General features: G+C 30.7%; 2 protein-coding genes across 5 annotated transcripts in view; one reads left to right on the top strand and one right to left on the bottom strand.

The window, feature by feature from the left end:
- LOC127718879 (solute carrier family 15 member 1-like) overlaps positions 1 to 9,212 on the bottom strand; it is a 63,559-nt gene extending 54,347 nt beyond the window's left edge. For 2 of the 4 annotated variants that reach the window (XM_052224939.1, XM_052224941.1), the window contains exon 1: positions 9,019 to 9,212. In XM_052224939.1, the coding sequence (XP_052080899.1) occupies positions 9,019 to 9,088 (70 nt within the window). In that variant the 5' untranslated portion in view covers positions 9,089 to 9,212. The remainder of the gene's footprint in view (positions 1 to 9,018) is intronic. The other 2 variants (XM_052224940.1, XM_052224942.1) reach the window with 2 other exon arrangements.
- A 181-nt stretch (positions 9,213 to 9,393) lies between these two features.
- On the top strand, positions 9,394 to 25,443 carry LOC127718887 (EF-hand domain-containing family member B-like). Its single transcript, XM_052224951.1, has 9 exons — positions 9,394 to 9,651; positions 12,725 to 12,787; positions 13,110 to 13,440; positions 14,643 to 14,967; positions 15,873 to 16,095; positions 16,640 to 16,835; positions 17,496 to 17,675; positions 18,303 to 18,484; positions 22,464 to 25,443. Exons 1-9 carry the CDS (start codon positions 9,562 to 9,564, stop codon positions 22,641 to 22,643), a joined length of 1,770 nt encoding a protein of 589 aa, XP_052080911.1. The 5' UTR covers positions 9,394 to 9,561; the 3' UTR covers positions 22,644 to 25,443.
- The last annotated feature ends 428 nt before the right edge of the window (positions 25,444 to 25,871 follow it).

Raw genomic sequence — 25,871 nt, 5'->3', positions numbered from 1 at the left:
TAGAAAAAAAGATGTAGCTCGATTTATTTCAAGTCGTGCATTATCAGTTTTTATTTTATCATTAAAAGAGTGAAGTCACTTCATAACAGTTCAAGCCATTTTGCTTTTTGTAATTTTGATAGTAAAATGTAAATGATGAAATTAAAATGGAAATATTTAAAAATTTAAAATATATGTAAGCAAAACATTTAAAGTCAATAAACCATGAATAAAAGGTGCAGGGCCAAATGAACTCCATGGAAAGGAGATTATGCCAATGCTTATATAAACTGTTGACACAGAGATATGTCTCGCCAATTGGCAGAAAATTCAGAAAAAGACAATGGGACGGACAGCAACATTGCTATTTACAATATCATTGCCTATCATAAGCTGACCTCATTACCAACTAATACATGTAACTAAGCAAAAGTTTCAAAGTTAATAGACCATAACTGAGGGGGGTTTGGGCTAAATATTCTCCATGGAAATGAGATGTGCCAATGCTTATTCAAATGCATACCAAGTATCACTAACCTACCACTAGTGGTTCCCCATAAAACTGACCTAATCACAAACTAATACATTGTCAAAGCAAGACAATTATATGTAATATTAAGTATGAAAATCTGTAATTGCAATTACAGGAGAAAATTCTGAGAGCATATACCTATAGCCTTCACACAACACATGAGATATACTATGTTAATTTAATTGAAAAGAACAGATATGTGTATTAATGTATTACACAAACTTTTGATCTCCAACTCTCAAAATGTACCTGATACAAACAATAAGAGATGTGAGGTATCCATCAATGAGACAGCAACCCTAAAACACAATCAAACTAGATTAGACACCAAGAAGGCAAGATACCTGCATTGTATAAATCAAAATAGACATATAGAAGGCAAGATACCTGCATTGTATAAATCAAAATAGACATCTAGAAGGCAAGATACCTGCATTGTATAAATCAAAATAGACATATAGAAGGCAAGATACCTGCATTGTATAAATCAAAATAGACATCTAGAAGGCAAGATACCTGCATTGTATAAATCAAAATAGACATCTAGAAGGCAAGATACCTGCATTGTATAAATCAAAATAGACATCTAGAAGGCAAGATACCTGCATTGTATAAATCAAAATAGACATCTAGAAGGCAAGTTACCTGCATTGTATAAATCAAAATAGACATCTAGAAGGCAAGATACCTGCATTGTATAAATCAAAATAGACATCTAGAAGGCAAGATACTTACATTGTATAAATCAAAATAGACATCTAGAAGGCAAGATACCTGCATTGTATAAATCAAAATAGACATCTAGAAGGCAAGATACTTACATTGTATAAATCAAAATAGACATCTAGAAGGCAAGATACCTGCATTGTATAAATCAAAATAGACATCTAGAAGGCAAGATACTTACATTGTATAAATCAAAATAGACATTAGTCTTCTGTTTACAGTATGCTAAGTTCTTAATTAAACCACTCTTAATCTTCCAAGTTGTGAATTAATTTCATAGAGATTTAAGATCTGCCATCAACACAAAAATCTTGAAAGGCGTGGGGGTTAAAAAATGCAAAAAACAAGAAAAAATGACTTATCAACTGAAGGAACATATTGACTTTGATGCAAAAATGGTAGTAGGAGAGTAGTTTCAGCTTGAAACTATGGTAAGGTAAGTTTATTGAGGCATGAGTTTAGTATAAACAATAATTAATTCAAATAAATTGAATTGAAGAGGCATGAGAATCAGGCAGTTAGAGTGAAAGAATCCTTTTACCCCTTTTAATAAACAAACACATATTTTAAGTGTTATAGCTTCATGTAGGTTATAAAATATTCAAAAAAAGACCACTATTAGCTTGTTAACATTAAATAAAAAAGGGAATAATACATTACTATTTTATTACATGGAATTTCTCATTAAAATACCTACATGATATGTAAAAAACATGTGTTACAGTCTATATATATATATATATATATCCCATTCATGAATGCAAAATTGTTTTCTAAATTTGAAAAACATATAACAGCTGAGAAACTGGCATGTACTTTGACCTATACAAATTGTGACTTGGATTGAAAATTGTCCCATTGGCACTCATACCATATCTTCTTATATCTATATATTAATTATACGCTTTTTTAAACTTTTGTCTCTGAGCTTTCCTGATGATTTTTTATCTATAAAACTCTTCAAATCCAGTAAATTGATGCAAAGCATAAAACTAGTACAATTTAGTGTTAACTTTATAATTTGCTGCTAAACACATGACACACTAAAGGCTTACAACCACTGATCTTTCAATGTGTTGGTGAAAAACTTTGAAGAAGCCCAATCTTAAAACAAAAAAATCATAATTCATTTATTGTAACAGTTGTTTCTTGCTGTACTACAACATCATATAAAATTTGTTTTTAGTTTATTGCTTTGTACATAAATCAGGGTATTGAATTTGCTCATTATTGAAAGCCTTACAGTTACCTTTAGATGCTAACTTCTACGACATTTGGTCTCTGGTGAAAAGTTGTCTCATTGGCAATCAAACCACATCTTATTATTTAATAATATAAACCTGGTGCAATGCCAAATTATAATATCTAATGAAGACCAAAAATGTTCATAATTACATGATAGCAATACATGTTGAGTTATGAATGAATTATCAAAAACAAGAGTGATCATGCTGAAAGATTGAATAGGCTTTCCTGATCATGATTAAATTTATGTTGAAAGTCTTCAAAACAAAGGTTTTATTACAGCATCATGAAAGCTAAACATTGACATTGATCAATGTTATTAAAGTCAAGGTCAGATGAACCCTGCCAGATGGGCACATACACTTTACAATCATTCCATACACAAATATAGTTGACTTATTGCTTATAATTTCTAAGAAATAGACCAAACCACAATTATTAACATTGACCAAGGAACCATGAAAATGGAGTCAGGTCAGAAGAACCATGTCAGACAGACATGTACACCTTACAGTCAATCCAAAAATAGTTGCCATATTGCATATAGTATCTGATGGCTGTTTAACTTTAACGTCCAGTGGCAAATTAAAATAATATTCAAGACGAGAACATAATAATGTGATATGAGTATAAACCCTTATATGTACTAGACCGACATGCTGAGTCAGATTTTGAATATGCTAAGTTCACAAGTGCCGCAGGAAGACATGTCACCCTACCCAGACACATTATTTTTACTCTGATGCCACCCAGTCTCTAAAAGTAGACACAAAAAAGTCAAAATATGTTGAAACTTACACAAATTAAAATTAGTATAATGCAAGAGTTACCTTCTTTTTCACTAGTCTCAATTTCACTAAAACACATGTAAAACAAGTCAAATCTCAGTCATAGTTACCTACATGTATACAAGTAAAAAAATGTCAAAAAGTGGGAATTTCAAAGGCCATGCACTTTTTAAAATTTTAAGTCAAGCACCCAGATAAGATTGCAAAAATATTATTCACAAAGAACTCATTAATGGTAAAAAAAATACAGACATCAACCTAAAAATGTAAATGAACTGTGAAACCCTTTAAAAAACATGCATAAAAAACATTTATTGACCTATACAATTGGAAAATTATCAAACAAAGGCCATGCGCGCCAACATAAACATTGTCAAGCACCCTGATGATACTGAAAAACAAAATAGCTCACAAAGAACCTCTGCATCTGTAAAAAATATAAACATTTACCTATAAAATAACGGAAATTAACTGTGGAACTGTTATTTTGTACAAAAATAAAACTCATTTTACCTTATCAACCTTGTACTCAAATCACATTTCACCTCAGTGATTTCTGATACAGGGTTCAGTCATTATGAAGTAATGTATTAATAAAATGCTTCGCTGAGGCGCAGCTTGATACGACCGCAGAGGTCGAACCCTGAACAGTTGGGGCAAGTATGGACACAACATTCAAGCTTGATACAGCTCTGAATTTGGATTGTTATTAAATATTTGACACAGCATAGGTTTCTGACACAGAAAGAATGTGGTCTAAGAACTTGAATTTTTTTAATTTACCTATTATGGTCCAATGTCCAAAATCAAAATACATGGTTAGATTCAGCATATCAAAGAACCCCATATATTCAATTTTTGTTAAAATCAAACAAAGTTTAATTTTGGACCCCAACTTGGACAAACTTATAAAATGGGCCCATAATCAAAAATCTAAACACATGTTTAGATTCAGCATATCAAAGAACCCCAAGAATTCAATTTTTGCTAAAATCAAACTAAGTTTAATTTTGGACCCTTTGGACCTTAATGTAGACCAATTTAAAAAACGGGACTTAAAATTAAAAATCTAAATACACGGTTAGATTTGGAATATCAAAGAACCCCAATAATTCAATTTTTGATGAAATCAAACAAAGTTTAATTTTGGACCCTTTTGACCTCAATATGAACCAATTTGATAGCGGGGCCCACAAATAAAAAATCTAAATTCATGGTTAGATTCAGCATATCAAAGAACCCCATATATTCAATTTTTGTTGAAATCAAAAAAAGTTTAATTTTGGACCCCAACTTGGACCAACTTGAAAACTGGGCCCATAATCAAAAATCTAAACACATGTTTAGATTCAGCATATCAAAGAACCCCAATAATTCAATTTTTGTTAAAATCAAACTAAGTTTAATTTTGAACCCTTTGGACCTCAATGAAGACCAATTTAAAAAACGGGACCCAAATTAAAAATCTAAAAACACGGTTAGATTTGGCATATCAAAGAACCCCAATAATTCAATTTTCGATGAAATCAAACAAAGTTTAATTTTGGACCCTTTTGACCTCAATATGAACCAATTTGATAGCGGGGCCTACAAATAAAAAATCTAAATACATGGTTAGATTCAGCATATCAAAGAACCTCATATATTCAATTTTTGTTGAAATCAAACAAAGTTTAATTTTGGACCCCAATTTGGACCAACTTGAAAACTGGGCCCATAATCAAAAATCTAAATACATGTTTAGATTCAGCATATCAAAGAACCCCATATATTCAATTTTTGTTGAAATCAAACAAAGTTTAAATACTGGACCCTATCTTGGACCAACTTAAAAACTGGGCCCATAATGAAAAATCTAAACACATGTTTAGATTCAGCAAATCAAAGAACCCCAAGATTTCAATTTTTGTCAAAATCAAACTAAGTTTAATTTTGGACCCTTTGGACCTCAATGTAGACCAATTTAAAAAACAGGACCCAAAATTAAAAACCTAAATACACGGTTAGATTTGGAATATCAAAGAACCCCAATAATTCAATTTTAGATGAAATCAAACAAAGTTTAATTTTGGACCCTTTTGACCTCAATATGAACCAATTAGATAACGGGGTCCACAAATAAAAAATATAAATACATGGTTAGATTCAGCATATCAAAGAACCCCATATATTCAATTTTTGTTGAAATCAAACAAAGTTTAATTTTGGACCCCAATTTGGACCAACTTGAAAACTGGGCCAAAAATCAAAAATCTAAATACATGTTTAGATTCAGCATATCAAAGAACCTCATACATATTCAATTTTTGCTAAAATCAAACAAAGTTTAATTTTGGACCCTTTGGACATTAATGTAGACCAATTTGAAAACTGGACCCAAAATTAAAAATCTAAATACACTGTTAGATTCGGCATAACAAATAAATAAATGTGATCAAAGATTTTACAAATCTAATGCGCCATACTGTGCAATTAAAGATTACTTCTTGAAATTTTTCAATATTTGAAATTTGAAAAAAAAATAATATTTGAAGAATAATTCTTTTTAATTTCTGAAATCTGAAATGAGAAAAAATTGGCCCCCCACAATTTCTTTTTATCCCCCCCCCTTTTTCCCCAAAAAAAAATTCTTTCCCTCAAGATATGGTCATAATCTCAATTCAAATTTCCAATGGAGTTGGCAACCATAATTACCCATTTAAATTTACCATAGTGCTAACTTAATCTATTTTATAATAGAATTAATAAAAATATAGTGTCAAATCTTTCATATGGATTTTTTTGTAAAAAAAAAAGATGAAAACATTTGCAGATATTTTTACTGGTCTTCCTTTATAAATATGCATTTCTTTAAACATAATTTAAAAGCAGTGTAAGGGAAGTAACCAAAACGTTGTATTTGGATTACCTCCCTTACACTGTTTTAGATTATCTTTATTGTTCATTAACCATTACTTTATACATAATTTAAAAGCAGTGTAAGGGAGATAATTTCAATGATGTATTTGATTTATCTCCCTTACACTGCTTTAAATTATGTTTTGTACTAAAGTATTTGTCCATTAACCAGGACAACCTTGTTTTTCCCCCTTTTTTGCCCCTAATTCCTAAACGGTTTGAGCCATAACCCCCCAAAGCAAATCCTAACCATCCCTTTGTGGTATGAAAACTTGTAGTATAATTTCAGAGAGATCCATACACCGTTCCACAGTTATTGTCTGGAAACTAGAAAATGCTCATTTTTGGCCCCTTTTTGGCCCCTTATTCCTTAACTGTTGGTACCATAACCCCCAAAATCAATCCCAACCTTCCTTTTGTGGTATTTAACCTTATGGTCAAATTTCAAAAAGATCCATTCACTTAAACTGAAGTTAGAGTGCGAAAACCAATTTGTATTCGGACGACGACGCTGGATGACGACGCCGACGACGACGACGCCAACGTCATACCAATATACGACCACAAAATTTTTTTGCGGCCGTATAAAAAGATTGTAATTTCACTGATTAAGTTCTCATGTGGCAAATTAAAATGTTGATGAACTAGCTGAAAACAGATAGCACCCTGAACAAGTCTTAATGTATACCAAGTATAGGCTACATGTATTAAGCTCATATCTTACAAAATTTAGATAAACCTTTTCAGGTTTTTAAGTTAATTTTGTGTTGATCTGTGTTTTGTGGTAATAAGCATTGTGTATCAGTTTCATAACATTTGGTTGAGTAAAGTTAAGGAACGGAAACCAATTTCAGGATGTACGGACGGATGGACAGACTGACAGACGGACAAGGGTAACACCTAATGCCCCTCCGCTGTGGCGGGGGCATAATAAAATTTGATTAAGTAAGAAATAGCTCAACGGTCTTACTAAGATGAATCGCAGTATCAATCATAACAAAATTGGTTCAGTGGTCTCGTTAGCCCAAAATAGAAGGGTGCCGCTCCCTGGGTGCCTTCATCCGCGCCCTTCTGCCCGGACGCCTTTTTCCCATAAACCCTTGTGCCGTTTTGGTAAAATTGCCTTTTGTTTTATCGATTTCTTATCACAAAATTAAATTACATATATGACACCAGGTGATTGCCCCCAGGTTAATCATGTCATTACAATCAATTACAGTGGATAAGACTTCAAAGGTGTTAATAACTAGGTAATTTAATTAAGACAATGTACCTTTTTGTCATAAATTTGATGAATGTGTCAACGAGTGTTTTTAGCTTGGGTCGGCATTTTCGATCTCCAAGAAGAGTGTATAAATGAAGACTTCCATGACTTTAGAATAGAATTTAAGTCATCAAAATACAACTATGCCTTCACAGAAACGCCCTCCATCTCAACTTGTGAGCGACAAGCAAACAGTAAACGTGTTAGAAATTAATTTTGGAGTTACTTCCCCTGTTTTAGCTTATTACAAATTTGTGCTCCTAAAATATTATCTAGTATTAAAAATAGGAATAAATTACCAATTGAATACAAAATTATATAAGAATGTTACCTTAAGGATATCAACTGTCTTTGAACATACCAAAAAAAATATATTGCAATTTATTTTTGATAATCATACTTTTAGCAATCCATGTTCTATACATTGTGAAGTGAGAAATTTGTAAGTACAATTGTTATGATGATGTTAAGCTGCAATCCTACAAAAATGGGTAGTGGGAAGTTAATATATCATGACATCATGATCAACTTGATGAAGCTTTACTAAATAATTCTGTAACACAAACAATGAAAAAAAGTTTTGAGGGCCAAACTCTAGCTGAAAATTTTGAAATAAGACAACTCTGTCACATGTATGCTATACTATGAGATGTTTAGTTTATGTTGTTTTTTTTTGGAAAGGGGGGGGGGGGGGGGGGGGAGAATAGTAAGTTAATTTGCCTCTATTGGTTTATAGTGATGTGTTGTATGAATGTTGGTGACATGTTTTATGAACATGTCGTATGAATTACATTTTCTAATGCAAAATTTATAGAATAAATAATCAAAACAACAAATTATGCATCTTTATTAACAACAAATACAGTAAAAAAAAAGAATGTGAACTTGTGATACACACAGAAACGTAGACAAAAGAAATGAGCAGTGCCTTTTCCTTTCATAAAAAAGTGCCCTGCCCTCCACTGGCACCCTGCCCCTTTTGATTTCTAGCTGGGGCACTGTGGTTATAAGTTTAACTGTTATTAACATTAAGGTGATACAGGATCTTCCAACTGGGGAATTTCCCAGAAAAAAATGATGTCACAAATCAGATATCTTCATGTCAGAATGTCCTATGAAGTGTTTTCCCCGAATGATATAAACCTTTCATGTAAAATTTTTAGTTAAATCTGGCAAGAATTGTACATGTACACGTGAGAGCAATAACTAGACCAGACGGACAGACAGACGCCTGGTATTTCTATGTCCCCTACAATGCATCATGCGGGAGACAAAAATACAAATATTTTGATAAATACATCTGTAGCTACATCTAATAATTCAACCTGTATTTGAATAAAAATTGGGTGCAAACAGACGTGATACCATTGCCATTGGAAACTTGTCTATATTGTCCCCAACCTCAGATAGGATAAGAATAATGAATTCCGTTACTTTATCAAAAAGTAGAATATATTACATAATTTGCTTTTTCTTTCCATTCGATTTCTTTAAGCCATAATTTACTTTCCTAAGGCTAAGATAATTTAACAGATGGATGCATGAATAAGCACAGCTGCTAAAATTACATTAGCTGTCAAATTTACCATTAGATTTTAAAGCATCTAAACTCGGTGAATCGTCAATCCGTGTCTCTGTAGCACCATAAGATTCCATGCATTTGCAGAGTAAATTAACAAACTTCTGTTTATGTTGTATTTGTCACTTGTCAAAATTTCCATGAATCTGAATCAGAAGAACGTTTGAACATTCTAAAACCCAAAACGTAATCGACTTCGAAAAATTTGGGATTGATTTTTTTGTCATTCATAAAAGATAAAAAAAAAACCTGTTCAGCTATAAAATACAACGAAATTTTATTATCTGTTACTTCTATAAAAATTTATCACAAAAACTTCGATTAATATATGCGAAACTAGAAGTCCCAACCACTTCAGCATGTTGAAATGACCTTGTGACCTTTGTTGCCAGGGCATTGTCAACAAAAGAGGAAAGGGGAGCAAAGTGGCCGTATCTTTTTACAATATATTGTAGCATCTATGCTATAGAAAGATTGATAGATGTTACAGTTTTTTTCTTGAAAGAGGAGATAAAAATTTCGCGCAAGAAGAACAACACCACTGATCACAATGTCTTCTGAAACGCAAGTTAGGCTACCCAGTCTTAATGGGGGCATATACACTGGCAAATTTAAGGACTGGTCACCAACTGTTCGTCCAGTAAGTATTCCATTTCAAAGTTTAAACAAAATTGGAGGCTGTTCTGACAGACAATATTTTTTTCTGTTCATTTATTTATTTTGCTTTTATTATGGCACCATTCTGTATAGACGTATTTACACTTGTATGCAAATTTGTCCGCCATTACGTAAAATCACACAGGTTCCCGTAAACTTTGACATCATAATTCAAAACATTTGACGTCTCAATTAAAAAGTGATTGTTGTCTGACGTTAAAAGGTGATTCGGAGAAGATCTAAGGTCATTCGGAGGCAAAATATAGCTAAATACCAAAAGTGTAAATACGTTTATTCTTAATTTCGGTATCCGGTCGTTCCGTCCCCAAACCGATCTGGCCCCAAGTCGATCCTTCCCAAGTCGATCCGGCCCACGTCGATCCGTCCCTACGTCGATCCGGCCCCATAATAAAATATGAATAAACTATATTGACTTTACCGACGGCACGAAGGAAGAAGGAGGTGGTGATGGTACCATCTTGAAGTTGCTCCCATAGTGAAAAGGTGTCCCTGTGACCGTTGATACTTGGTGCGTTGCCAACGGGCAAGACTTTGTTCATCTATCAGACGCACTTGCCTCGAAACAGTTTTGGCTTCCTTGAAAACGCTGGAACCATCTTGTAGAAGTGGAGTTTGATGCCATTTGAGAAGTTTTAAGAACTTAAAACAAAAACAAAGTTTGTATGTATCAGCTTGGGGATCGGCTTGTACCGTTGAGTATATGTAACTATTTGTTATTACACAGGATGAAAGACTTGTTAAGATCACAGTCAATTGAAAGAAAATGCTAATTACTGCTGATTAATGTTGATGTCTGTTGATTGTACTAAATTCTGTTATATACGTTTTTATTATAATTATATCCATTAATCTCGAAAACTTGTAATGAAAACATAATCAACATAGTTGTTTTAAACTCATCTGAAGAAAATATTTGTCAAAGGCCAATTTTTTTTTACAGTACACCTTTTACATTATAATAAAATTCATAAACATTTATGAATTACAATTAAAATATATCTTTATTTTTATTCCTTATAAATATATTTTTTTTTTGGGTCGGATCGACTTTAAATATGGGCCGGATCGACGTTGGGCCGGATCGACTTGGGACGGATCGACTTGGGTCGGATCGACGTGGGGCCGGATCGACATGAAAACTTAATTTCTGTAGTCTGTGTAAACCTTATCGCTATTTGTCTGCCATTACTGGACATCACAAAGGTTCCCACAAAATTTTGACGTCATAATGGAAAATGTTTGATGCCACAAAGGAAAAGTGATTGTTGTATGACGTAAATAGTTCAAGTGGCGCAGATTCCCAAATAGCGATAAGGTCTATTGAAAAGCATGAATTAATGGAATTATTATTAAGTGCAATTTGTCAAGGATACTAGACGTATTTACACTTGTATGCAAATTTGTCTGCCATTTCAGCAAACTCTTGCATCACAATTTAAAAAAATTGCAGTCATAATTGAAAAGTGATTGTTGCTTGCGTCAGAAGGTTATTCAGCGACAGATCTAGGGTTTTTCGGAGACCAAATTAAGCTGAACATTAATAATAATCATAATAATAAAAACAGTGTAAATATGTCTAATTATCAATAGTATTGGCAGTTTGTTCATCTTTGGTGTTTTAAAAATAAATTTGCTCATCTTGGTAATCTTCATGGTTGCGACAGGATACATGCCTTGAATTTGAACTGTTGAGGCACTGATACACCACAAAAATAATCCTAATTAAAAATATCCTATAATATAGGATACTCATGCAGAGTCATATATATTTTTGTTTGTCCTATAATTCTGTACATTGAACCTTTTGTTAACAAAATGAACAGACTTACCGGACATTGGGTACTTATTCTTATACCTTTGTTAGTATCAAGACAACTCTTAGAAAAACCAAACATGGTTGAATATGAACATGATGTTATACCATCTCACTTTAGTTTCTGTGGGTGTCTTTCCAATACACAGATTTTTTCTTCTTCATTATTTATGAAATCACTGTAAAATCTACAGGGATGTTCATTGTTCTTTTTAAAATAAACTTCTTATGTGTTTTTTTCAATCTGTAACAATATGATATATTTGTAAAGTGCTTTTCCTGAACATCTGTGTACCTTTTGTTACTGCACTTATTGAGATAAAAAAGGGAGATGGATAAGTACTTAAAAAAAAGATAAAACCCACCATATGTTTAATATGTGCTTTTCCAAATTAGGAACTTCATCAATAGTTGTCTTTGTTAATACATAAATTTTTTTTTTTGTCCTTTAAAGAATTTGGTGTTAATAGGAAATTTGGAAGTTACTTTTCAATTTATTTTCAACTGAGACTGATGGAAATTTAGACTTGATATTTTTATGAACAATGTAAAGTTAAAACATTTTAAATATCACAGAGAATAAGAACTTTTTTTGCTCAAAACATGTGGTTGTACTACATGTAACTGTCCCTCCTGTCCTCAATCACTGATGTCATATATTGCATGTGTATTTGTCTCACTTATTATTGAGTGGAACTGTGAAATAGTTCAAATTTGTAGCTTGAAGAACTTTCAACAAACTAACATATGAATAAGAGGAGATGCGAGATGAACATCAACTACAATTTGTTGACAGCACTCTTAACAACATGAGATCACAAAATGATTTATTAGGATGAGCAAGCACCCAGATTATATGGCAAGCTCGAAAACACTTTAAATCTAGTCTAAAAAAATGTTTCCTTCTAAAATTGTTAATGATCAACAGGATAAAAAAAATATGCCTAGACTGTAGACATCTGTAGGATAGTGTTAAAATACAAGTGTATATATATATATTGTACTAACTTCAAAACTCTACACCACTTGGAGTTGTCTCATGTACAATCTCACAGTCTCCTTGTTTAATATGATTTTAAATAAACAACGTAAAAGCATAGTATACAACACTGTCACATAGAACTATTAATAGTTGTTTATATCAGGTGGGGAAAGAGATAGTATCTGAAGATATTGCTGACTTTTAGTATGAAATCTAAATTGTATGTGTTGTTTATTTCAGGCTGGGAAGCTGACAGTATCAGGAGATACTGCTGAACTCTGTATGAAACCTAAAAATGATAGGGTATGAAATAAAAAACAATAATAAATGTATATATCTATTATTAACATATTTAGGACCATGGATGCATTTCATTATTATATTAGAAATTGGAATAATAAATTTGAAAATTGTGACTAAGCAAAGACTTTTTTTTATATGCATTGTGCAAATATTTCATCATAGTTTTATGTTGGAAAAAATTATTATGGTTTATATATTGCTGTAATTAAGGTTATCTTTAAAAAAAAAAAAAACATTTTAAACTGTGAGTCACTACATTCATATGTTGTTGAAAAAATTTTTTGGGACTTCATTTAGATTTTATATATTAATTTACTTTTAGCCTCCATCAGCTGACATCATTCGTAGATTTAGAGCCACTGTTCGTCCTGATGCTGGCCAAATGAGGGTGTTTTATGGAAGAGCTCAGGACCCTCACTTACAATGGGCAGCTGAAATGACACATGGCATCAATACAACATCATCAAACACGGCTGGAGAACTTGCCAATCCACCTCCAAAAACACTTTTTAATCAAAGAAAATTAGACAGAAAAGAAAATATTTATGCCAGCCATATTAGAGCTCCTCTTGGTATATCACATGAGCAGTCACATGGTTTACCTAGAGGACTCAACAGGGACCAGTTTACATTTGGAATTCCTACAGAGTTAGGTATGGTTCAGATAATAAATTGTCTATATTGCATTATTCCTATAAAAATCTATGGTTATTTTAATTTCTTTAAGTCATGGTTAATTCATCACTACGATCTCTTATTAGATTTGTTTGTACCACGCCTTTCAATTAAGTTACAAAAATGTAGTCAATAAGAAGATGAACGTGTAAGTAATACCTTAAATAACTCAAACTTAAATAATGTCATATCAAAACCTATCTATTGGTGAAAAAAAAAAAAAAACATTTCCATCTAATTTATTTTCATTTATAAGTAGTTCAGACTAGTAATTAAATTAAGAATTTTAATTCATTCTGTTTTAATTTGAATGAAGGTATTCTACAAGGAAAAGTTTTATCTTTTCAGTATAGTATTGTTTTGTTCTTATAAAAGATATTCACAAATATAATACCTCTCTTTGCTATACATAATTTTGAATATCAATTATCATTGTTAGATCTTTAGTAACAAAGCTATTTATTGAAATTTGATTTTATGTAAATTTCTTGCAAACTGGGCAAACGTTTTATTTAGTTCAAGGATGATTGATATTTTTCACCAAATAATCATAGAAAACTGACAAGCTAACTTTAAAAAAAAAATTTTTGGTTTTATTATCTTCTTGTGTTGCAGTCTCACTGATGTTTACCTTAAAATTTATTTTATTCATATTTCATTCTCAAAATGAATCAAAAACTTTTTTTTTTTATAATGAAGTCATATCCTCTGTCTTACTCAAATTCACATAATTTAGTTTTTCAATGAAACATAATCAATCAAATCTATAAAAGATGAGAGACTAGACAATAATTCAGGAAACACCTGTTGTAGGAGTGAATTTTTATTTACTTTAAAAGCATTTATATACTGGAATTGATTGATAAAGCCATAGAAGTATGTTGGAAAACTATTTGAATTACAACATCAGCTGTAATCTTTATCTTGATTAAAAAAAGATAGTTAGTTAAAAAAAATACCCAAATTTGTTGTTTATTCCATTGTTCTTCTCATATCACCATGGTTGTTGGACTTTTTTATTTACATTCTTGTTGAGTACAAAGAATTAAAGGGGGAAAATCAGGGTTTTTATTAATTAGTCCTCCTTTTCCAAACATTACTTTTCATCAAGTAAGAAAATTAAGGTGGTACTTGCTGCTTGACAATAAGGATGAACTAATGTTTAATGGTTTTTCAACAGATATTGGTGCTGGTGGTTTGATTAATCCTAACAAGACATATGCTGAAGTTGAGGCAGAATCTGCAGTTGGCATGGAATTGTACAGAGAAACACACAAAAACTTTGATGTTGGAGAAAAACTTCACCGTGGATATACTTCACCTAGTTTCTTCCCAGAGAAAAAATTTGGCATTCCAACACCTCACAATAATGAAGGAATCAAAGTAAAGAAAACACTAAAATGGATGCATGAAACAGAACAAGAAAAGGCAACAAAACTGGTATCCAAACGTGTAGATGACTTTAGAGAAAGATCACAACCCCAACTTGGAGCAGTGCATGATCCGTAAGGTTTTTATAGATATTTGATAAAATTTCACATTCATTTTTCATTTCCTCTTCATTGCTAATAAGTGTGTGAACTATGAAAGTCTCTGTAAAAATTTGTGGCATATGCATTAAATATTTCAAATCTTTCTAATTTTACATTATTGACCAGTACAAAATTTCCAATTTTTCAGAGCACATGCAATCAGTTGTTTAAAAAAAACACTGTTATGTATTTCACATTCGAATGTTTTCTACTTGTATTCATATTATTTTAGTGTTTGACTGGTTCTGTAAATCGACCATTTGAGCTAATATAGGCGATCTTGCTATATAAGCTGAATTGGTCTATAATGAATTATCTCCCTTTGATTGTTTTGGATGAAATTTTTAATTCTCGCTTATTATTTGGAAATGCAATTTTAACCTGCTGGTTATAATTTTGCAATAAATATGTACTTTTACATTGAAAAAATATTCTCAAGAACTCATGATAAAAGTTTTCTATGCAGTAATATTCAACTTTCTTTATAATTTTAATGCCTGTAAAGTTTTAGATTGCACTTCCAAATAATAAGTGAAAAATCAAAATTTCATGAAAATTTTTCATTAGGAGATATTTTTTATTACCTGATTGAGCTTATATAAATTGTAAAGAGATCAAGCTATATTAGCTAAAGCTGTAGATTATGTACCAAACAGACAAATGCACTTTCTTGAGTTTTAATAGCTAAATCCTTGTATTGTAAGAACATTTTTTAGATAAATATATTTTGAAGTTTCATTTTATATGCTTATATATAAAGTAACTCAAAGATTCTAAGAAAACTTTTGTATTGATTCAAATAAAATCAAAAGCATCAGATATATAAAATATTATTGGAAGTAGTTTGAATATATTGATATCTGTATTGTTTGTTGTAGAATTAAAGATACTCTCAAAGTTGGACCTGATCACACCTATGGTATATTAGCGAAACCTGATGAGTATGGCGCTGGTGACCTAATGCATGGTCGTGCTCCAGCTGATTATCTTAGAGGGAAGGACAGACAGAGGGGAGTCCTAGCTGCCATTAGACAACATCTAAAGAAAGCCAATTTTCATAATTTTACTGATCTTGTACATGCATTTAGATATTATGATAAGGTAAAGATTAAATATTTACCTTGATTTTTTGCCGTCTAAATTTAATTGAGGAGCTTTTTTCCTTGATTTCAGTGGCACTTCATCATATCAGGATTAGCATCATAGTTGAGAGGCAAAATAATTATAACTAATTCAATTCAATTATAGAAAAACACTCAACTCATGACCAAAGAACACTGATCATTTAAATTTACTAATGCAGAATTTTTGTTATTTTTTTAATCATTATTAAATATAACACACATTATATGTACCCTAAAATGTGATTCAGGACTTACATGTACTTCCCATCAGTATATTGTATTTCCAAATATTTTTGTTTACCTTTAAAGAGCACATGCTTTTTTTTTCTTATTTACTATTCTTTTATTATAAAAGTCTGGTTTTTTTTTTATCATTTTGCCAGATTTAAATGGTAACTATTGCATAAAAACTTTGGTTTGAAATAATTTAGCAAAGTTAGCACATGTAGACAATATGAAGCAGTACCAATAATAAGTAACATGCTATTTAAATATTAACTAATATTTTTGGTGTTTGACAGGATGGTAAAGGGGTGATAGATATCAATGATTTACGCGACGTTTGTATACAGTACCATTTACCACTGGAACCAGAATTATTAGAACAATTACTGGATAGTTGTGATTCAAACAGGGATGGAGCAATAGATTATGTAGAATTCTCTAACTTTCTCAACTGGAAAGATAAAATGAAGTCAGGACTACCAGACAAACCAGGTATAATCAATTAATAATTATTGCTTCAGTAACAATATTTACTTTTCTGACTATCAAGCAAATGTCAGATTCAGATTTCATAATTTAAAATTTGCTATTATGGATTAATTTTAAATTATGAAATCTGAATCTGACATTTGCTTGATAGTCAGAAAAGTAATTAGTGTTACTGATATTTTTTACACATTTTTCAAAGTTACTAACTTTTGTGACTTATATATGTTGTATAATAATCAGTTGCATTATACCCATTGGATGTTTTAGACTATCCAATTTGAAGGGGATCTCATTTGGGGGGGGTCTGATCCCGGATCCCGCTTATTTGACTTTCACGTGTCATGTTTTAAAAAAATTGGCCAATCCCGCGTCACGCTTAGACCCCAATGAGACCCACTTTGAATGAATTAAATCAATAAGTTATTTGTTACCACTGCAATCAATTTATGAGCTAACAAATCATTGATTGTCATTTAGTTAAGTTACAAATTAGTTGAACCTGCAAAATGTAAAGAAACCCTATAGTTTACTTTAAAATTTGAATTAATCTTGTGGAAGTGTTGAATAGTGTATATGAATTTCCCGCTTAATGATTTACTTTTTACAAAGAAGGCAAGTTTATATAAAAACAACTTTTTTATGTATCTTTTTTGTCACCAACAGATACTCCACTTAATTCTTCAAGAAGCAAAAGTGCTGTTTCAGATGATTTAGTCAGAAAATCTGTACACAGTGCAGAAAGTACACCTCGACGATTGAAGTTACAGATTGATAGAGCCATCGGAGATCATAGAACAAGTGCTAATATGATTAATGCTGTTGTTGGAGGAGTTTCTACCAGAGGTCAGTCAGACAAAAGGAAAATACGCTAAAAAAAAACAATGATTCTTTATTTAAAAAGGGTAACACAGTAAGGCATTCCATTAGTTTTCCATGATAGGAAGAATGTGCAGGTCATGTTTTTATTATAAATGTCAATATCAGGAAATAAGGTTTATACTATAGGTTGATGAGACAGAAAATCATGCTATTTTTTTCTCTCTTGCTTCAAAAATGGCAAAGGAGAAACATTGTTATATAAAATTCTGTCGTCACCAGTTTTGTCAATATTTAGGTTGCAGTCTGTTAGTGAAGGTTTTTGAGACATCATTAAAAATAGAATTTCAAACAAAATTTTTCCATACTTTACTGATAACATTTAGATATGGTTTAAGTAAAGTTTTTTTAAACATCAATAGCCTTTTTCAAAGCTTCATGAAATTTTTGTATAAGCTTCTTCATAATCAAGAAATACCATCTATAGTAAAATGTTGAATCCCCCAACTCCTACAGAAAAAAATGGTCAAAAGAACAAGTGTATACTATTAAAGCTATCCCCATACTAAATAGCTTTTACAGAGGTTATTCAAATATGTTTGCTGAAAAAATACACTAGTTTAATGTAATGATAGCAAATATTTAAATCTATAGATTACAGGACCTATGGTGTACCTACAATAAGAACAGACATCCATGCTCCCAGGATTAGGCGAGTTGACGATAACAAGAACTATGGAGATGAATCAAATGCTTATGGTCTTGTAAATCCATCTATCTTTAGCAGACGTCATGTTTATGAAAAGGATTTCCTACTACCCAGATCTAAAGAAGAGGTATTTAACCAAGATTAATGTAACAAGGGGTAGGGAGGTGGGACAAAATATTTATTAAGTGTTGAATAATGGATAATTTAAAATAAATGTGGATAGTGTCCACATGTGGACACAGATGATGCCCCCACTTGCATATTATATAGTTATAAAGGGACATAACTGAAGAACGGTAAAAGTGACGCTACCCAAATTTGAACTTGATCTGAGTTTTGTGGTAATAAGCATTGTGTGTAAGTCTCATAACATTTGGTTGAGGCTAACTTGAGTAGAGAACATAAACTAAAAATTCAGCAATTTTTCTATTTGTAAACACGCATAACTCTAGAACGATTGTGTATAAGTTTTATAACATTTGGTTGAGACAAACTAAAAAATTCAGCAATTTTTATGTTTATAAAGGGACATAACTCAAGAATGGTAAAAGTGTCGCCACCAAATTTCGTACTTAATCTGTATTATGTAGTAATAAGCATTGTGTATAAGTTTCATAACATTTGGTTGAGGCAAACTAAAGTTAGAAAACGGAAACAAAAAATTTGTACTTGATCTTAGTTTTGTGGTAATGAATATTGTGTATAGGTTTCATAATGTTTGGTTGGGGCAAACTTAAGTTACAGAATGGAAACTAAAAATTTTGCAATCTTTCGATTTATAAAGGGGCATAACTCAATAATGGTTAAAGTGACACTACCCAAATTCAACTTGATCTGTGTTTTATCAGTGGAAGTCAAAATTAAACAGTGCATTGTATAAAGCATTGATTGTAGTTTATTCAACTATAATCATAGACAAAGGAAGATAACTCCAAATTTAATAATTACTTGATATTTAGAAGAAAATAAAAATTTAGCAATTTTTCCATTTATAAAGGGGTATAACTCTAGAACGGTTAAAGAATAAGAATAAGAATAAGAATATTTATTGAATCCAATTAAAGGGCCCGTTTCCGAGCATATACATATATATATAGAATAAATTATACAGTAATTTTTTTAGATATATTACATTAAAAATAAATGATTAAATAACTATACTCCATACCAGATGGTGTTTGAAAATAAATAAAATAGAATATTAACCCTCTCTAATACATAAAAATAAATAAACTACTGTAACAGCACTACTACATGTATATTTAGTTAGTTACCGGAATGCAAATTTTCTCTTATTTCAAAACAAGTACTTATAAATCTTGACACTGACATATTAACATTTTCAGACTCACATGACATTAACCAAATAAATTGTTCATACTTTGAAATAATAGGGAATTTTTTACATTGAATGCATGCTTCATTAAGAATACAATTCCGTTCCTTTTCATAAGCAGTGCATTCCATTAAAAAATGAAACTGGTCTTCAACCTGCATATTTTTACACTGCCCACAAAATCTTTTATCTTTATCGATTTTTTTATATCTACCTTTCTCAATAGCTAACTGATGAGCACTGATTCTAAATTGAGTTAAGCTTTTTCGATACTGAAATTTATTAACTTGACATAAATATGCTTCCCCTTTTGAAGATGTTTTTAAATTTAAAATAAGTACGCAATTTTCCTTTTTTAACATTTGCATTATCTTCTATAGTATTTTTCCAGTAAATCCTATATCTACTTATCAAAATATTTTTAACTTTTTCAATGTCAAAACTTTCCATATCAACATCAATACATCTTAAAATATATACAATATTAGAATACCAAGATGACTTATTACATTTGTGAGTGTCAATACTTGTGAATAGGGCTTGTTTTAACAAATGATCCTTTTCTAAACCATTAATTCTTTGTAAAAATTTAAGAATAGAACAAATGATTTCAATATGCAATGGAGTACGACCTAACTCTCCCATAACAGCTAAATTACATGACTTTTTATTTACCCCGAGAATGTATTTGTAGATCTTTAAACTCAAGTTCTCGCAATCAAACTTACTAAATTTTTTCTCAATTTCAAAGGGGCTGTTTGTTTGACATTTTGAAAAATTAAAATTACAAGTTCCCCAAATTTCTGAGCCATATGTTAAAATTGGCTTTATTGTATGGTCAAAGATATGTAAACAACTATCAATTTTTTTTGGATGTTTTCACCGAATGTACTTTTTAACTTGAAAAAAGCTTTTAATCCCCTTTGATACAAATCATATTTAGCCGTAGAAAAACTTCCAGAAGCAGAAAAATAACACCTAGATATTTATAATTTCTAACATTCTCAAAGTGACGCCACCAAAATTCAAACTTGATCTGTGTTTTGTGGTAATAAGCATTGTGTATAAGTTATATAACATGTGGTTGAGGCAAACTTAAGTTAGAGAACGGAAACTTAAAATTTTGCAATTTTTCCATTTATAAAGGGGCATAACTCTAGAACGGTTAAAGTAACGCCACCAAAATTCAAACTTGATCTGTGTTTTGTGGTAATAAGCATTGTGTATAAGTTTCATAACATTTGGTTGAGGCAAACTCAAGTTAGAGAACAGAAACCAATTTTGGGACGTACGGACGAACGTATGTACAGACGGACAAGGATAAAACTTAATGCCCCCACCGCTACGGTGGGGCATAAAAAAAATATTTCAGGAAATGAGAGATTTGAATTAGGACTAAGGAAGGGTTTTTTTTTTTTTTTTTTTTTTTAAAGTTTTGTGTTTCATTGATCTTTTCGATGTGAAATTTAAATAAATAAAAGATGATATACCCATTCTGATTTCACAAAGTTGATACAAAAAATCCAAACAAAAACAACAAGGATAATATATATTTGACATATGATGCCCATTTGACAATGATTAATATGCAGTTGTTTCTGATGACTAAAACTATTGCCAATCGGTTGATTATATATTTAACGTGTATTTTACTAGGTCCATTTCTTCATTGGTCAGAATTCAGTTATGATGTTCAATTTTCATGGCTTCTTCTAAGTATGCTAGTATTATTTATAGAATAACTAATCGAAGAATTCAAATAGAGAACAACACATTAATTCCCAAATGCGCGTAGCGCATGAGTTAATTATCAGGGTTGTTCGGTCACGAGTTGAATATTTTTCGATATTTGAATTCTTTGATTAGTTATTCTTTTTATTACATTGGCAAATGGCTTTTTTTATGAAATTAAAGTAGAAAACGTAAGGAACTATATCTTTTTCTACGCATTCACAATTTGTTTTGATCCGACGTTATCAACGTCTTGACAACGCCTATTGTTGTATGACGTCAGAGGAGTGAAATAACCACGTTTATTTCACATGTGAAATTATCGGTTTTTATTTCACTGGGAAATCAATGTAATTCATTGCAACCAATGTAATAAGTCACATTTACTAATATAAAGATCACAATGTTTTGCAGATTATTGAAAACATATATTTTCAAGTTTTACAACAAATGTTTAAAATCTTTTCCAGAAACATATTCCAATAGCATACTTTGTTCAATGATACTCACCTGTCTGTAGATATTAATTGTACTTCCCAATCAAAAATATGGAAGAAAATTTTTTTTCAAACATACAGAAAATTTGTAAATAACAACATACAGAAAGTGTATAAATAACAACATACGGAAAGTGTGTATATAACAACATACAGAATTGTGTGTAAATAACAACATACAGAAAGTTTGTAAATAACAACATAAGGAAAGTGTGTAAATAACAACATACGGAAAGTGTGTATATAACAACATACAGAAAGTGTGTAAATAACAACATACAGAAAGTGTGTAAATAACAACATACAGAGAGTGTGTAAATAACAACATACGGAAAGTGTGTATATAAAAACATACAGAAAGTGTGTAAATAACAACATACAGAAAGTGTGTAAATAACAACATACAGAAAGTGTGTAAATAACAACATACAGAGAGTGTGTAAATAACAACATACAGAGAGTGTGTAAATAACAACATACCGAGAGTGTGTAAATAACAACATACAGAAAGTTTGTAAATAACAGTTTCTTATATTTTTCAGCTTAAAGCAATTTTCCACAATATTGGTGTGCAGATGACAGGAGAAATGTTTGACCAGGTTTATAATATGGCTGCTAAACAGAATCCAAAAGGTCATGTCAGTGTAGAATCCATAAGAGGAGTCATTGATGATATCCAAGCTCATCAAGTCATGACTGGACAACATCCAATGGCTGTATAATTTTTGTTAAAACAAAGACTTAAAAATTGTTTATAAGGAAGATTTTTACCATTTGATAAGAAACATGTTAATCTGAAACCAAACTTTTTTTTCAGAATAATACCATAACCCTTGAGATTTCTATTGAGTTTTGGCAATAGGAGTAAATAAGCTTAAACACTCATAATAAAGATTGGTCAGTTTGATGTAAAAATATTTCATTTTTCACTATGACTATATATGACTTTTTTAAATTGTATGAAAAACTGCCCTACATGCATGTGTAGATGTCGTAGATGTACATTTATTTGTTCCTCAAATGTGAAGGTTTGGAATGTTTTCTTCTTTTCATTTATATATATCATAATTTGACATCATTTTCATACATTAATTGTAACAAAAAGAATTGATGGAAGGCAAAACTATTTTTATCCTCCGCATTGATTAATTTGTATGATTTCTACCTGAAGTACAAAATGCTACCTTACAACATAATACTGTACACATTAATGGACTTGTGAGCAACTTAAATTATTATTACTGGTATGTTTTCAGAAAAGAAAAGGGTCAATTGAAGATTTATGCTAGGATATTAATAGTTTGCAAGGTGCTGTATTATTGTGAAATACCTTAAGTTTATATATTTTTTAAATCTATGCAGAATTTTTAAGTTCAAAGTTTATATCAATCAAAGCTTTAAAAGAAACATGCAAATAATTGTTGATTATTATCCAGCATTCACACAGCATTACACCAATAAGTATTATAGAAATATCCCATATATTTTATATCTTGTTACTACTGTAAATCTTCTTGATGAATATCAAAATGACTAATACAGGCCCAAGTCTGCATGTAAAGCCTTATGCCTCACAAATTTTGATTTCAAAAGTTTGTAAAAATTCTTGTTACATTTAGTATTTGTTTATGATCATCATGAAATTTACACATTTTGATTTTTAAGACAATGACATGCTTGTTAATGAGATCCCAGTATAATTATGAGTTTATGAGTCTTTTATTGAGATTGCATAATTTTTGCATTAATTTCATAGTTGTCCAATAATTCAAATGTGAATTAGAAATCGTAATCTTTTCTACGTTTTCATACTTTTTTAAGTTTAACAGCATAGCACCATAGTAATACAGAAATATCAAAATCACTGTTTTTGATGTATTTTTGTAATTGTGAAGATTTCACCTGTTAGTATTTTTTACCAATTTTTATGAGACCACAAACACTGAGTATTAATATATAACATTCACCAACATATATATATATATATATATATAAATGTAGAACACATTAGCATTACACTTGAGCAGTATCAAACAATGTATGGTCACTTTGAACAAAATATATTAATTGCTCAACACCGCATTTAATCTCAGCATTGACACCACATAGTATTAGCCAATTATTTTTATATCAAACGAAATTTACTGAATATGAGCCCCTGGGGCATTGCTTTTTTCTAGGTAGAGGTTGAAAAATAGTTACTCAGAAAATATGATATATCCATAAATGTGGTTTTGTTTTTTTTATCTCACTCAGCATTGATGCAGTTATTTTAAGTAAATTACTGGGAAAATGTTTATACATTAAGTGCCAAAATAATTTAACCCAGAAATATTAATATTTGCATTTTATGATACAGTATATAATCTTTTTTGGTAAATTATGGTTGATATTTAGTCAACAATGGAACAGTTGTATTAGTCGGACATAAACATTTTAAAGTAAACTTTTTAATGACTTTTTGTTGAAAAATAATGTAGCTTTAGATCAAATAATTAAGCACTTTCATATAAATTTAACCTATATATTTTGATACCCATTTTACAGAATTTCAGCATTCCTAACACATTTATTGAAGCAAAGATTGTGAATATCAAGTTTTCAGTGAGATTATTTTAATTAGATGACAGAGTTGTCAGAGCTTTAGATTTTCTTCATATACATGAGAAAAGTCCATGGAGAATAATGTCAAACTCGTATACCATTGTTTGTATTTTATTGTATATAAAAGTACCAATAAGCATTGAGATGTGCTAAAAATAATAAGAGAATTTTCAAATTGATATGAGTAGAATTTAAAATATTAAAGTTGTATGATTTATATTTTTCATTATTTATTTGTGTTTTAGAAACCCTTACTCCCAAATAAAACAATTATTTCAATGAGATGTAGAGACTATATTTTTCAGTTTTACCATAGTGTAGTCTACTTTAATGACCTTTATAAGTATTTTCTGTTTTAATCCTCAATATAGAGTAGGATACTTTTCAGGATATTTTTGTTTATTCTTATAAATATTTTTTGTTAGACTTTTAGATATTTTTCATACATTTTTATGTCATTCATTTTTAAAATAGCTTATTTTATCAGTGTAAAGTTTTAAGTACATCTCTTAAACATTTTCAGTCACCCTTCAAAATCTGATTTCAATAAATAAAATTAAAGTGAAGCTTTTACTCAAGAATCTATTCCAAAAAAAAAAATCAGTTTGAAAGTTTTATGGCAGTATAGATGATAAAATTCCATAACATATTTTGGAAGTTCACTTGGAACTGTATACTAATGTCATCCTTTTTGCAGTCCCAAAAAGTGCTGCTTAGATTTTAAGCTATATTTTGACTAGGTATATTAATACTTATAAACCAAGCTTTATGGAAAATGCAACCTCTACATGCATTTTTGTAAATTCTACATGTATATTTTCATTAATGATAACATTTGTTATTGTTTATTTCCTTGTTGATTGTGAAGTTTGTTGATGTATGTAAGGTATGACAACTATTAAAGAAGTATAAAATTCATCTTCTTTTTTCTCTAGCAAAATGCATTGATTTTAAGAAAGCATATTTCATACTGTGAATTTATTATTGTTCTTGAGGTACCAACTTTAGTGAATTTCTTGGTTTTATTTAGGGGCCAGCTAAGGACCACCTCCGGGTGCAGGATTTTCTCGCTGCGTTGAAGACCCATTGGTGGCCTTCGGTTGTTATCTGCTCTTTGGTCGGGTTGTTGTCTCTTTGACATTTTCCCCATTTCCATTCTCAATTTTATCCTATGATTTTCCATTGAGTCAAAACATGAAAACAACCCTTTATAAATTTCATGTGTCCAAAGCGCTTTTCTAGATTTACATTCATCAGAACGCTCAGTCAAATATTTGAAAGCAAAGGAAGTAGAAGTAGAAGAACTGTAACAGTTGAAGAGCTATATGACCAAATTAGATATAAAA

Source organism: Mytilus californianus, unplaced genomic scaffold, assembly GCF_021869535.1.
Source record: "Mytilus californianus isolate M0D057914Y unplaced genomic scaffold, xbMytCali1.0.p SCAF_10, whole genome shotgun sequence".
Taxonomy (NCBI): domain Eukaryota; kingdom Metazoa; phylum Mollusca; class Bivalvia; order Mytilida; family Mytilidae; genus Mytilus; species Mytilus californianus.
Note: the sequence above shows the minus strand (reverse complement) of the source record. Positions and strands in the feature narration are given on the sequence as shown.